The 15,588-nt window shown below is 43.1% G+C and overlaps 1 protein-coding gene across 1 annotated transcript in view; it reads left to right on the top strand.

Annotated features, from left to right (window-relative positions):
• ADAMTS12 (ADAM metallopeptidase with thrombospondin type 1 motif 12) overlaps positions 1-15,557 on the top strand; it is a 209,741-nt gene extending 194,184 nt beyond the window's left edge. The window contains exons 19-24 of the mRNA XM_054178760.1: positions 1,916-3,037; positions 5,240-5,392; positions 8,650-8,823; positions 10,322-10,468; positions 12,937-13,090; positions 15,230-15,557. Of these exons, the coding sequence (XP_054034735.1) occupies positions 1,916-3,037; positions 5,240-5,392; positions 8,650-8,823; positions 10,322-10,468; positions 12,937-13,090; positions 15,230-15,465 (1,986 nt within the window). The 3' untranslated portion in view covers positions 15,466-15,557. The remainder of the gene's footprint in view (positions 1-1,915; positions 3,038-5,239; positions 5,393-8,649; positions 8,824-10,321; positions 10,469-12,936; positions 13,091-15,229) is intronic.
• Positions 15,558-15,588: the final 31 nt, after the last annotated feature.

The following is a 15,588-nucleotide window of genomic DNA, read 5'->3' as shown; positions in this document are numbered from 1 at the left end:
CAATTTACATAGAATACATAGAATACATAGAATAAACCAGGTTGGAAGAGACCTTCAAGATCATCGCGTCCAACCCATCAACCAATCCAACTCCGCCCAAGCAACTAACCCACAGCACCAAGTACCCCGTCAAGTCTTCTCCTAAAAACCTCCAGTGATGGTGACTCCACCACCTCCCCAGGCAGCCCATTCCAATGTGCAATCACTCTTTCTGTATAGAACTTTTTTCTAACATCCAGCCTGTATCTCCCCTGGCGCAGCCTGAGACTGTGTCCTCTTGTTCTGGTACTGCTTGCCTGGGAGAAGAGACCAACATCCGTCTGTCTACAACCTCCCTTCAGGTAGTTGTAGAGAGTAATAAGGTCACCCCTCAGTCTCCTCTTCTCCAGGCTAAGCAACCCCAGCTCCCTCAGCCTCTCCTCATAGGGCTTATGTTCCAAACCCCTCACCAACTTTGTTGCTCTTCTCTGGACTCGTTCCAGCAAGTCAACATCCTTCCTAAACTGAGGGGCCCAGAACTGGACACAGTACTCGAGGTGCGGCCTAACCAGTGCAGTGTACAGGGGCAGAATGACCTCCCTGCTCCTGCTGGCCACACTGTTCCTGATGCAGGCCAGGATGCCATTGGCCCTCTTAGCTGCCTGGGCACACTGCAGGCTCATGTTCAGTCTACCGTCGACCAGCACCCCCAGGTCCCTCTCAGCCTGACTGCTCTCCAGCCACTCTGACCCCAGCCTGTAGCTCTGCATGGGGTTGCTGTGGCCAATGTGCAGAACCCGGCACTTGGATGTGTTAAATCTCATGCCGTTGGACTCTGCCCATCTGCCCAGCCTGTCGAGGTCCCTCTGCAGAGCCTCTCTACCCTCCAGCAGATCAACTCCTGCCCCCAGCTTGGTGTCGTCAGCAAATTTACTGATGATGGACTCGATGCCCTCGTCCAGATCATCAATAAAGATGTTAAAGAGCAAGGGGCCCAGTACTGATCCCTGGGGCACACCACTGGTGACTGGCTGCCAGCTGGATGTGGCACCATTCACTACCACTCTCTGGGCTCGGCCCTCCAGCCAGTTCCTAACCCATCTCAGTGTGTTCCCATCCAAGCCATGGGCTGACAGCTTGGCCAGGAGTTTGCTATGGGGAACGGTGTCAAAGGCCTTGCTGAGGTCCAGGTAGACTACATCCACAGGCCTCCCCACATCCACCAGGCGGGTCACCTGATCATAGAAGGAGATCAGGTTGGTCAGGCAGGACCTGCCCTTCCTAAACCCATGCTGGCTGGGCCTGATCCCTTGGCCATCCTCTAAGTGTTGCGTGATTGCACTCAGGATGACCTGCTCCATAATCTTTCCTGGCACTGAGGTCAGGCTGACAGGCCTGTAATTCCCTGGCTCATCCAACCGGCCCTTCTTGTGGATGGGTACCACGTTGGCCAGCTTCCAGTCAGCTGGGATCTCTCCAGTGAGCCAGGACTGATGAAAAATAATGGAGAGTGGCTTGGCCAGCTCATCTGCCAGCTCTCTCAGCACCTTAGGATGGATCCCATCTGGTCCCATGGACTTGTGGGGGTCCAAGCTGCTGAGGAGAGCTCCTATCACTTGCTCATGGAACACAGGGAAACCATGCATTTTGTTGAAGAAACCAAATGCTAGCACATTACTTTCATATTTTGTCTTTATTGTGTAGCCTTTTTAATCTGGCATTTCCCCAAGGTAATACTTACTGTTACTAAAAGTTTGGGAAGAGCTTTGTGATAACGGAATATCATTAGAATTTGATAGGTTTGATCATTGGGAAAAGCTTTGTTATTGATTATTTATAATAATAATACTTCTTAGTTAGAACCAAAGTACTTATTTTTATTAATAGGTACAGCAGAATGAAGAGGGGAGATGTATTAATTCTGTTCCATTTGCAGTGCACGGTTACTTGTGGTGGTGGAATAAGGACTCGTAATGTCACTTGTGCCAAAAATAATGATGAGCCTTGTGATACTTCCAAGAGACCAAACTCCAAGGCCCTTTGTGGTCTCCAGCAATGTCCTTCTAGAAGACTTCTGATACCTCCACTGGCACCTAGAAGAGGAAGGATTGTAATCAGAAGAAAACCTTCTAATCGTGAATGGAGTCCTCCTCACAGAATACCCATACCAAGCCCGAGGTCCCTCACAACAAAAATACCCAAACCTGAAAGTGTAACTCCCAGTTTGCCTACATCTTCTGGTCTTGGTAATGTCTCAGAAAAAGGAGGAACAGCCAACAGAATATTACAAAATAATTTTGCTGGACCAAGTGATGTTGTTGTTTCTACTGAAAATGGTTCACACCAAAATACTACTTCATGGCTTTTTCATAATAGATTAAGTACTGAAATTACCCAACACGTTGAAAATGTTTCTGAAAGTGAGTCAGTTTCTACTGTAGTGAATGTGGTACAAAGAAGTGAGGACACTCCTGTCTCCTCTTTCACCAGTAGTCCAGAAATAACTTCCAGCTGTGATTACTTAACCGAAGAATCTGATGACACTGATCCGTCACTTGGAGGCAATGAGAAACCAACCGATCTCCTTAGCAGCACAGAGCCCAATCCTGAAACCAGAACCGGGAGCACAACCCTAGACACTGCCTTCCCTCTCTTCCAAAATAAGAACATGGCTTTTCAGCCTGCCCCAGCATCTCATCACCAAGACCCTTCTATGCTCCTCCCTGCTAGCAGAGCAACACAGGGTGTGTTATTTCCAACAACAGCCAGCTACATCAGTCTGCAGGTTGATGTGCCTGATGGAGAAGTAGCTACCCCACAAGTATCAGTTACAGTAGTGCCCACAGTATTTGGTCATGTACCAAGAGATCATGCTGAAAACAGAAGAGTAATGAAGCCATCCAGCACTGTAGCCACCAGCACACAATCATTAGGTCTCAAGCATGCTCTCAGGAACCAAAGTGCAACATCGGAGGCTTCTTTCACAGAAAACCACCACCTAGTAACATCCAACAATTTGCCTGGTGATGCCTACTGGATAGTAGGCAACTGGAGTGAGGTAAGTTATTTTTAAGAGGGGGAGAGTGTGATCAGCCATCTGAACTACTGCTAAGGAAGTAAAGCTTCTTAGTTTGTCATGATTGTCATGATATCATGATTATCATATGTTAAAGTGAAGTACTTGTCACACAGAAAAATGGTAACCCGGATATCTAATACTAGATTGCTTACATAGAATGTGCCTGTATTTATGGATTCTGCTTAACTGGACACTGAAAATGTAAGGAGCCAGTTGTACCAGCTGAATGTTCCTAAGTCCTGAGGCCTGATGGAACTCATCCCAGAGTACTGATGGAGTGAGTGGATGTTTTGGCAGGATCCCTCTTGATAATCTGCTAAAGGTGTTGGGAGTCTGAGGAGGTGCCTACTGACTGGAAGCTGGAAAATGTACCTCCAGTGGGCAGAAAGGGACTGAAGGAAGAGCCAGGGAACTACAGACCTATTAGTCTGTGGTAGGTTGAAATTATCCCCCAACATAAAATTGCCAGACCAGTTCATTTGGAAAGCAAATGAAGCTATATTTACAGGCAAACTAAAATCTAGAAATATGAAATGCAATGAGTATGTACAAAATATACAATATTTACGTGTATTTATGCTTTATAAACAGCACAAGAACCCCTGTGGACAGAACCAGGGGGTTACCAACAGCTTCCCCTTCTCTGCTACCTTCCCCCCATTATGCTGTACACAGGAAAAGAGAAAGAGAAGAGCAGAGAGCAGCTTGTTAGAGCAGCTTGTTAGTACTTAGCCACAACAAAAATGCAGCCAGGGTCAACAACAACCAAGCAAAAGCACCAGCTAGTATCAGCTAGAATGAAGAAGGTGAAAAGAGAAATAGTTTATACAACTAATCTTATGTTAGCTATTAGACCAATGGGATTATTTAGACCTTATCATTATTTCCCCTTTTACATCCAGTGGTCATTTATTTGCATTCTACCACTTTTCTACTCAATCTATGGAAAATTTTCCTAGGCATCAGCCTAAAGCTGCCGCATAGTCCAACATAAGTTCCTAGAGAAATAGTGAAGATCTTTCTATGTACAGCTGAAAGGCATTTAAAGAAAAAGGCAATCGTCAGGCACAGCCAGAACAGGTTCACAAAGGCAAAGTCCTGCTCAACTAACTTGATATCCTCTAAGATAAGAACCCTTGCCCAGTAGATGAAGGGAAGGCAGTGGATGTAGGTTTTCTGGATTTTAGTAAGGCTTTTGATATTGTCCCTCACGGCATCCTCATGGACAAATTGTCCAACTGTGGAATGAGCAGATTCATGGTGTAATAGGTGAAGAACTTCCTGGGCAGCAGGGCTCAAAGTGAACAAGGCTACATCTGTCTGGGGACCTGTCATCAGTACTTTTCCCCAGAACCGAGCTCCAGAGCCAGTTGTGTTCAATATATTTATCAGTGATCTAGAAGCAGGAGTTCAACACACTGTTAACAAGTTTGCTAATGACCCCAAACCAAGAGGTGATTTTGACTCTTGCAGAGGGATATAGGCTATTTGAGATGTGTTGGATTTGACTTTATGTGCCTAGTTCATTGTCCTTCCTTTTTGATGGAGAAAAAAACACTTTTCAACTTTTTACCTCTTCCTGCTTCAGAATATAATGATAATGATTTTTGTGTGTGTGTAAAGCGTGCACTCTTGGGATCTGGACTGGCAAGATGAATATTCTCTTCATTCAGACACAAAACCCCTCCTAAATGTTGGAAACACCTAGCCGGTCCCTGGAGTCATCACTTCAGAAATCCTTTTCATGCAGTTTTCTCAAGAGTCTCAGACAATTAATTTCAGATTTTCAGCATCATGCTGAATATCTCTACCAGCAGTATTAGGGATATAAAAGGAAGAGTGCCACAAGATGTGATGCGATGACATTTTGCATTGGATCCCTGGAGATCACAGAAGGAAACAGTGACACAGCTGGTACAGATTTAGAATGTCTCCATATGCAGGAGTTTGCCAAAAAATAGCGAGTCATGATATAGATGAGAATCAGTGTTTTCTTAACAAAGAAACAAAAAGCCCTCCTTCAGAACCTTAAGACTTAGGTGAATTTGAAGTTTTCTTTTGAGTATCACAGATAGAGAAGCTCATCTAAAATGGCTCTCAATACTAAGTTCCTGGATTTTTTCCAGAATGATTTACTAACTTTGAGTTTGCCCCTGGACTTCTCCTCTCACCCTTGTGCAGTGCTCTACCACTTGTGGAATGGGGTCTTTCTGGAGACATGTGGAGTGCAGCAGCAGGAACACATCTCACTGTCAGCACACAAAGAAGCCTGATTCTGTAAGAAAATGTTATCTCCGCCCATGTGCTATCTGGAAAACAGGAAACTGGAGCCAGGTAACTTCATTCAGAGTTGTGTGTGACCAGTAAGCTTGCTGACTTCAGAGGAGGGAATTCTAAATACCTAGTTTTAAAAATAATTATTTAGTCAGTGGATGCACACATGATTCTCAGATGACCCATCAGCGCTAATTTACTAATTTCCTGACTTAAGTTATTTATGGGAACACATCTGCTGTGAATTATGTTCTTCCTGTGTAGGGATCATGCTCATTAACTCCAGACTCTAGAGCTAAAGCAAGATTCACTGTCAATGTTCTGTGGCAATGTTCTAGGGCAAAGCCATGCATATTTGCATATGGCATCTTTTTGATCTCTGTCTCTAAAGGCATATCCTCATTTTAAGTAGCAAGCGAGAATTTGGGAGAGGCAGATGACATATTCCTATTTTCCAGGCTGGCGGAGCTGGGGTTGTTCAACCTGGAAAAGAGAGGGCTCTGGGGAGACCTAATAAGGACCTTCCAGTACCTGAAACGGGCCTACAAGAAGGATGGAGAGAGACTGTTTACAGAGGCCTGCAGTGATAGGCGAAGGGGCAATAGCTTCAAACTAGAGAAGAGTAGATATAGGTTGGATGTTAGGAACAAATTCTTTACTATGAGGGTAATGGTACACTGGAACAGGTTGCACAGGGAGGTGGTTGAGGCCACATCCCTGGAGATATTGAAGGTGAGGCTCAACAGAACTCTGGATAGCCTGATCTGGTTGAGGATGTCCCTGCTTACTGCAGAGAGAGTTGAAATAGGTGATCTTTGGAGGTCCCTTCCAACCCTGGCCATTCTGTGATTCTATGATTATCTGTTACATGACATAGAATAGAATAGAATAGAATAGAATAGAATAGAATAGAATAGAATAGAATAGAATAGAATAGAATAGAATAGAATAGAATAGAATAGAATAGACCAGGTTGGAAGAGACCTTCAAGATCATCATGTCCAACCTATCATCCAACACCACCTAATCAACTAAACTATGCAACCAAGCATCCTGTCAAGCCTCGCCCTGAACACCCCCAGCGACGGCGACCCCACCACCTCCTCAGGCAGCCCATTCCAGTGGGCAATCACTCTCTCTGTGTAAAACTTCCTCCTAACCTCCAGCCTAAACCTCCCCTGACGCAGCCTGAGACTGTGTCCTGATCTGTTCCTTATTCATGTAACCAGTTTTATGTTATGAAAACAAAACCAAAAAAAGTACTTGGGAGATTGCCTCTAATGGCTAGGGTCTTATTTGATCCAAGTTATGTACATTGCCCTGGGAGGGAGACAGAAGAGAATCCAAGGTGCAAAGCGGAGTATTTGGTATTTCAAAATGTGTGATGAGCACCTAGTAGGCCTTTGTTGGTTGTGAAAGCTTGATACATTTTGTCTGCATGCTGTTTAAAACCAGGGCTTCAAACTGGATTGTTTTTCAGGACTCAGAAGATAAAAATATGAAATTCTATTGGAAGTAATTTAATAAAGAAAAAGATCCCTCAATAGTGGGGGATAGTGTATCAATAGATACAATTTTTTGCAGAAACTGTGGTTTGCAGTTGGACTAGAAAGTAGAATCACACAAAGAAAAGACTATACTTACAAAACCTTTGCTGTAGTATTGAGCTCTTAGACATAGAATTGATTTCTGCATGAAATACGTGACTCCTTAGAAGTTCAGGAACGGCATTACATAACCACATTTAGTCCTTCAAAATCAATTTTTAATGACCAGGCCCAGTTGTAGTAGGGCATATTTTACCTTTACTTTTCCTTCATGAGAGTTACTGTTCTTGCCAACAAGTGGATGGTAGTTTTGTCACAGAGAGTAGTTAGATATCAGATTTAATCATAAAATATTGTAAGATACAGAGGTGTTCAAGTGTCAGTTTGCAATGAAAGGTCTCTCCTAGCAGATTTTTGTGGTGTTAGCCACCCTTATTTTTCAGCGATTGAACCATACAAACCTAATTACAATTTCATATCTAAAAAAGGGTTTGTTTTGTTGTGTGGTTTTTTTCTTTTGCAAGTGACTTTTTTCCTCATTACTCATTTCAAACCTGTTTATGCCACCTTATTGCTGCAAGATGTCTCTATTCCCCTGCTGGTGTAGTAAAGCTTTCTCTGTTCCTTTTCTCTTATTTCATTGTGCCCCTCAGAAAGAAAGGTGCTTCAGACCAGATCATTCATTCTTAATGTATTTTGGGGCTGTGTGTTCTCAGTTTCTGGCACAGTCATTTCTGTCCATTGTTTCTATCTAGAGGGACAGAAGCTTCTGTGAACAAGAGTTTGGACTCCCTTTTCCGTCCATTGTTCTGCTCCCTGTGGAAGTATTATAATATATTCAGTTTACATGTCAACTGATGAATGCTTATTGATGCAAAAGAGAGCAGTGTCAGTTGTTGTATTGCATCATGGTGGTAAAAATTAAAGCTGATCTGATGTTATTCAGTGGCCTTGGTAGAACTGGCTTTAATCCTGTATTAAGGCAAAATAATTACATTTATATTTGTCCTTATCCTCAGGGTACCAAATTCAGTTCTTCCTTAGCAGCTGGAGAGGTTCTGGGCTGTGGCAGATGGAGGCACAATCTGGTGCTGCTGCATGAGGTCAGGAGCAAGCTCTGGGGAGAAACAGGAGACTAGAAGGTCTTGCTTGGCTTGCCCATAGTGCTCCAACATGAGAAGCAGTTCACAGCTGTGAGTGAGGCTCAAGGTGTCTCTCTCTTCTCTCCCATTCACATATCCAGGCTGCTTTTAGGATATGGATCCTTCTGGTGCTACAGAGGAGCAAGGAAGGTGAGGGTGGGAACTGCTGTTGTGGGATGAATCCACTGTCCCAGTGTTAGCAGCAGCAGTTCAAGTTTATGGGCAAAGATGAGTAGTAATTTTAACAGCCTGAGCAATCTGCAGCCATGGACAAAGACATCTCGCATAATTTGACTGAGAAATCAATTTATGCAGCTGGGCCTCTTTCTTCCCTCCCTTCCTCAGAATCAGATGAAGTACTGACAATTTCCCTGCATACAGCATTTGTTTAGTGTATTTGTTACATTATGACTCTTGATGTGAGGGTGTTTTTTCAATAGCTGGCAAGACTTCCTGATTAAATATGTTTTCATGTTACTAATACAAGTTCTTGTTAGGCTTAAAACCCAAGGGATTGTTTGTACAGCGAACTGGAAATTCCCTCTGAGTCAAAGATCAGGTGACTGGGAAAGGGACAGCCCCTCACCAGAGCATCATGGAGGTGTTCTCCTTTCTGTTTTGTGTGTAGTGCTCTGCTAACTGCAGCGGTGGTTTCAAGACACGAGATGTTTACTGTATCGATGTTTGTGAAAAGCGACTTCTGAGGCCTTTTCATTGCCAGTTACTCCGTTATAAACCACAGCTCAGCACTAGTTGTAACCTGGAGCCTTGCTTGGAGTGGCATGTGGAGCCTTGGAATAAGGTATTGTTCTTCAAAACTAGCTTCAGGAATGAACAATTAGCTGTCAGTTAACAATGATTGTTACATCCCATGCTTTCACTCAAAGGAGGACACACAGCTAGTACCACTCAGAGGCTTTGCAGTCCTATTGTATGGGTGCAGTAAAAATTGTCCTAGAGGTTCGTAAGACTTCCCAGCATCATTCTTAGAACTGCATGTGATACATGAGCAGTAAATTGCTATGCCCTGAAAGAGAGAAGCCTGGAAGAAGATTTGTTTCAGCTGTCCTTCTGGATCAGTAAATATGATTTATTCAGAATGATCCCTTTTGTTTCCATTTTAATGTTGCTTTCTCACTACAAATAATTTAGGGCTCTCCTTTACGCTTTTGGAGTGGAATTTTATGATGCTGGGGACTGAGGTCAGACAGAATATAAATCTGACTTTTGGGTCACTTGGTAACCTAAATCTGTGCCAGCAAACTCATAAGCTGCCAGGCCCATATTTATGTGAGCCAAAGCCTATGGTCTGATTACATTTTAGTGTTTACTCCCACTAAAGGCAGCTTTAGGGAAAAATATTTGGACCTGTGGACCTGATGCTTTGGATTTCAAGGGAAGTGATGATATTGCTTCTTTACAGGCCACTGACAGATCACACCTGTGATAAAAGATGAGACCAGGATGTGCAGGCACAAGGGCTGGGAAAGTAAGAGTAGCCAAACAGTTGCAGCCACTTGCCACTTAAAACATTTTACAAAAACACTTGTCCAACCCTGGCAATTGTCATGCTAAGGATACTGGATAGAACTGGATTTAAAAGGTTCATTTGTCAGATATTAAATTCTGGTCCTCTGTCCATAGGGATGAAATTCGTCATAGGACAGGAGTAGTGCATTATTCAAAGTGTATCTGGTGCCTTGCTTCATGCCAGAGTGTGAAATCTTTTGTATATTTCAAGCAGGCTCTACTGATAGTGACTAATATTAAAGTAATACTAGAATCTGGACAAAAGATACACGGATCACCAACTTTATATGAAGCTTTTATTGCCAAGTAATTCCTTTATTCTATGGATTGGGTGTGTTTCAATGTTGCATCTCATAACTTGTATCATCTTCAGTAAATATCACAGATTAATCCTGTAGACAAGAGGCTTCCAAATCTCATTCTTGTTAGAGAAGTTACTGTTGCCAGTGGTGCTCTTTGAGCATTTTGGTGTTGCCTTTTCTGTGTTGCCACTTCCATGCTGTCCTAGATTACTTGTATTAATATATGTCAGGATAACTTTACCCCAAGCATTTTGAACCAGTAACATCTTGTTCCTTGTCTCTTTCCAAGCATATAATGAAATAAATGTCTCAGTGCAAAGCTTTTCTTCAGATGTGGCCTCTAAGACTTGACACGCAGGCTAGCCTGTACATCTTTCTAAATCACACGCACCAGTGACATGCTTTTTGTTTCTGGGTTCTTATCCACTTGCAACTTTCCCCTTACAGTTTGTACACCTCTTTTGATAGTGTTCGAGATCATGTGGTGGTGGCCAGAAAAAGCGACACATCTACTGTCCAGAGGAAGGCTACTGTGACTGGACAAAAAGACCTAATGCCACTGCACCGTGTAACAGGCAGCCTTGTGTGCATTGGATTAACCAGACATGGGGACCGGTAGGATTCATGCCTTTTTCTGTTTGCTTTATTGGGGTGAGTGGGCCACATTTGGTCATGTTAGATGCATAGAATACATAGAATAAACCAGGTTGGAAGAGACCTTCAAGATCATCGCGTCCAACCCATCAACTTGTGAGCCTCAGAGCCTGTGGCAAGTGTAGTTTCCTAACCACGCCTGGAGCTGCAATAAGAGATCTTTTGAAAATCCTGCTGAAGATTTCAGAGTCAACCCATCTCACTTCCTTCAGGTGACAGACACTGTAGCTTTTACTTTTTGTTGCTGCATTAGATGTCATTGGAAGGCTATTTTTTTTTCCTTTTCTGATTAAAAAAAAAGGAGCTGCTATTGACTCTGCTGAACTTTTCCATTGTTTACGTCTAGTGAAGGGTGGCTGGGTGACCCCTAAAGCAACATTGTGGAATATTGGGTTTGCCAACACAAACAAAAATTCTGAATTTTGACCTGTAGCCTTCTACTTTGGCATCTGGAAACCTAATTGACAAATATGAAGTGTGTCTTTTGAGAACCTTCCAAGATCTGCAAGACATGTTTAGTTATGTAGAAGCTGGAATAGGTTATAAACCTTTTGCTACATTTACCTTAAGAAACCTATTCATACAATACAAATACTTCTCATAGGACAAGAGAACATAGAACACCAAAAGCCAGGAGCCAAAATAAGGAACCAATAGAGTATCATTTAACACAGAAAACTTAATTATTTGGTTTTGACACAAAGCCATTAGATGGGACATGAGTATAATATAATGTAGAATTAGCTTCCACACTGAAGTATGGAAGCAAAAGTGTTGGGACATGCATAAAATAAAAAAACTGAATACCAAAGTGTGTATCAACTATTTTACTGGTTATTAGTCCAATTATCACAGTATTACAGTACCACAGTATCACCAAGGCTGGAAGAGACCTCAAAGATCATCAAGTCCAACCTGTCACCACCAACCTCATGACTAGACCATGGCACCAAGTGCCACATCCAATCCCCTCTTGAACACCTCCAGGGATGGTGACGCCACCACCTCCCTGGGCAGTCCATTCCAGTGGTGAATGTCTCTCTCAGTGAAGAGCTTTCTCCTCACCTCAAGCCTAAACTTCCCCTGGTGCAGCTTGAGACTGTGTCCCCTTGTTCTGGTGCTGGTTGCTAGAGAGAAGAGACCAACCCCTTCCTGGCTACAACCACCCTTCAGGTAGCTGTAGAGAGCAATGAGGTCACCCCTGAGCCTCCTCTTCTCCAGGCTAAACAATCCCAGCTCCCTCAGCCTCTCCTCATGGGGCTTGTGCTCAAGGCCTCTCCCCAGCCTTGTTGCCCTTCTCTGGACACCTTCAAGTGTCTCAATGTCCTTCCTAAACTGAAGGGCCCAGAACTGGACACAGTACCCAAGGTGTGGCCTAATTAATGCAGAGTACAGGGGCACAATGACTTCCCTGCTCCTGCTGGCCACACTATTCTTGATGCAGGCCAGGATGCCACTGGCCTTCTTGGCCACCTGGGCACACTGCTGGCTCATGTTTAGGCGGGTGTCAATCAGCACCCCCAGGTCCCTCTCTGTTTGGCAGCTCTCCAGCCACTCTGACCCCAGCTGTTTTAAAAACCTATTCATCTAAAGTTGCCACAGCAGTACCTAAGATCTTTTAATGTAATTCACCCTAGTAATATTCTATGCTGTGCACAGAGGTATGCTTTAGAAAGAGTATAATTTGCAGAAGCACCAGTCCTGTCTTCATCTCTTGCATGTCATTATCTTGCATTCTCTATCTGTTGAAGTATTTACCTTGCTGGCTACTATTTACCTGAAAAGAAAAATAATTTACAATTAACTGTAACTCTCAGACACTCTGTGCTGTCAGAAGAATTGTGTACATTCACAGGAACATGTTTTGAAAATGCTCTCTCTTGTTTTTTTTGTCATAATCATGTGTGTGCAGCCAGAATAAGCATCTGGCAATTGTTTTGTGCTCATAAAGAAAGGGTAACCACGGCATAAATGTCACCAAAGGAAAAGCATCTCACTGAGCTTGTTTTGAATCTTCAGTCATTTCTACACCTGACATTGCAACTGATTGTTCACATTTAATTTTGATGGTGTGAAAACACAGAAAACAAGAAGTGTTGGTGTGCAATCCTGTTGTGGATTAATGCTCTCTTAGTTTGTAGGACTGACATTTCAAATCATTCTTATCCTCTGTGGAAAACAAACCTTTCAACCTGGTTACACATTCCCAGAAGCTGTGTTTATACTATTCACACCTCCACTGTATCCTGCCAAATCTGGCCACCATGGAGGTGTTTGGATGGAGAATGCAGAACTCAAAAATGCTTTCATGTCATTTGTTCTGGATCATGATGGTTTTAGCTTCCCATCACATTACACCTTGAACCCTGGCATATCACACAATTTCCATGTAAAAGACTTTTACATATGCTAAAATTACTGTCTTTCAGTGTTCTGTTTCTTGCGGAGGGGGCATTCAGCGGAGAACTGTGAAGTGCATGAATATAGAAACTAATGAAACTGAAGAGGACAGTACATGTGTGGATAAACCCAAGCCCACAGACTATCAGAAGTGCAATCTGCAAGAATGCAGGAAAAATACAGGTACAATAATACACCCACAACAGACAGCTTCCAAAAAGCTCTCCATTTGTGCTGAGATTCTGCAAAAACTGGGAGCTAACCTAATGTATCAGCTGCTTGTGAATCCTACAGGCTCAGTAATTGTAGTTCAGCCTCAGCTATGCTGTGGGCAGAATCACATTGTCAAATTCTCCAGCCTTATTAGCCTTGTTTTGCCATGATGCAGAATACAGTTCCCTGAGCATGCATCCTGAATTTATGATGCCACAAGTAAGTGAATAGGTATGTTGATAGGTCTGAATTGACCTGTTTCAGGTAACTCCTGCTTTGAGGGCTCTGGTAGGGCATGCTATGAGTCCAAAGAGATGCCTTTTCTTAAGACAAATACCCCTGTGAGAACTGCAAATTCTGAATTGGATGTGCAAACAAGTGAAGTGAGACAGGCATTATAAGAAAAATCTGACTGTTAGTATACCCAGATACTGTTTTGGTACTGTGAATTCAGTGTCCCACAAGGTGCAATTGTCTCCAAAATGAAGAGGTGGGAAGAAATCCTCTTGTGACTCAGGGTGTCTTGTACTTCTTCAAGGGCCCAGGATCCCAGTTGTGTTCTGGGTCAATAGCCCAGAAATGAAGTGGCAAGGGAGGGTATCTTTTTCTGTAGCCTGTGTACTGCAGCAATCCAGCAGGTACTCTCAGATAAGAAAAGCAATACCTCAGAATCCTTATGGAAGAACCTTCACAGGCCTTTTGGAGGAGAATTCATCCCTCTTAGCAAGACAGCAGTAAGAGTACCAATCTGATAGGCAGACAAGAAGTTGACTCCTGAGGGCAGTGCAGATTTGGCATAGACTTGAGAGTGATGCATCACTTCTGCTGTTCAAAGATCTTTAATATGTCTTGTCTTAGGGTTGAAGTGGTTTGCTTATCTCCTGTCCTTCTTATGTTCTGGTAGACAGACTCAGATAAGTATTACCTACACAGAGCAGTAATAGTTACTTTTGTGAACAAAAGCTCAAGGGCCCAGTAAAACATCAGAAATGCCCTACTGAGTGGCCCAGTGGTCCTTGCAGCCCAATACTGGGACTCCAGCAATGGTATTAGAAAATGCTGCTTAGGGAGAATACAGGATTTTAGTTCTTTCCTGTGATTCATTTCCATGGTATTCCTCCAGCATGTCCCAGCTGACATATTAGGGCTATTAAAGGCACCACTTTTAGTGCCTTTCAATTTAAACTTATGGAACTTTTTCTGCTAATATGTTGCATCCCTCTTCTACTCATTGATCCTATCTTCTTCCACCCCCTCCTGTGGCAGCAAGTTCCAGCAGTTAGCTGCCTGCTGTGAAAATAATTGTTTTTACCTGTTTTAAATTACCTTTGTTCTCCTTTCACTGCGCTTCCCTAGTTCTAATGTTGTGGGATTTGCTGAACAGGAGTCTTGCATTTGGCTAATTAACCACCTTCCTGCTTTTGCAAACCTTAACTTTCTCCCTAATCATCTCTTCTCACATCTGAGGACTCCCATTGGGTGATATATAATTAAATCTGACATATATCAGTTTATTGATGCTGCCACAGACCTGTCAGCACCATAATACCTACAGGACCAGTCCCTGACTTACTCTTTTGCTGCAGAAATTGAAGCATAGTCAAGCTCAACATGTAGTTGCACATGCCTCATCTGTGCTCTTCTGCCTGCTCTACATGGCTTTGGAGCACATTGCCAGCTTGTCTTAAGAGCACTACAACAAGGATGCAAAAGCACCAGGCTCCCAAGTCATTGTTGCTAGACTTTCTCTGGCAGCTCCCAAAAGCAGGAATGTTAAAATGAAAAACGTTCAGCTCTCAGCTTATTGAACACTAATTAAAGAGTGCTGTTTTTCCCAAGACAGAAGGTCATGTGAAATTTAGTAGGATCTGTTTGCTTAGGAGTCCTAAATTTTCAGGGGGATCATGCTGACCCAAAATACAAAAGAAGTAAAAAGCTATCATAGAATTACAGAATCACAGAAACATCCAGGTTGGAAAAGACCCTCAGGATCACCAAGTCCATGCCTTAACAGGCGTGACTGTCTGACGTAAAGCAGTTTCAAATTCTAGGCATACAGATAATTTGTCATCAAAACATAGCTAATTCTTCTCATCTTCTCCACCACAGGACTACCCTGCAGCAAAGACCAGCTCTCAGTTCACTTCTGCCAGAGGCTGAAAGGCATTGGCAAGTGTCTGCTGCCATCAATACAAACTCAGTGCTGCTTCACATGTAGTCAGCCCCAAGTCCGTAACAAAGCAAGACACTGGGATCGACGAGGACTCAAGCAACAAAATTACACCAAATCTAGAAGAAAATCCCCTCAAAAGCAAGAAAACAACCACCAAGCTGTTCAGCACTAGCTCTTTCTTACTGAGTTGCTTTGAGTAGGGTTTCTATTTACAAGTTTTATGTTCCTTCTTTTTTTTCTGAACCATTCAATGTAAATGGAAATCTGTGACCCAAACTGGGAAAACACGTCCCCT

This window comes from Dryobates pubescens, chromosome Z (assembly GCF_014839835.1).
Source record: "Dryobates pubescens isolate bDryPub1 chromosome Z, bDryPub1.pri, whole genome shotgun sequence".
NCBI classification, from domain to species: Eukaryota; Metazoa; Chordata; class Aves; order Piciformes; family Picidae; genus Dryobates; species Dryobates pubescens.
Note: the sequence above shows the minus strand (reverse complement) of the source record. Positions and strands in the feature narration are given on the sequence as shown.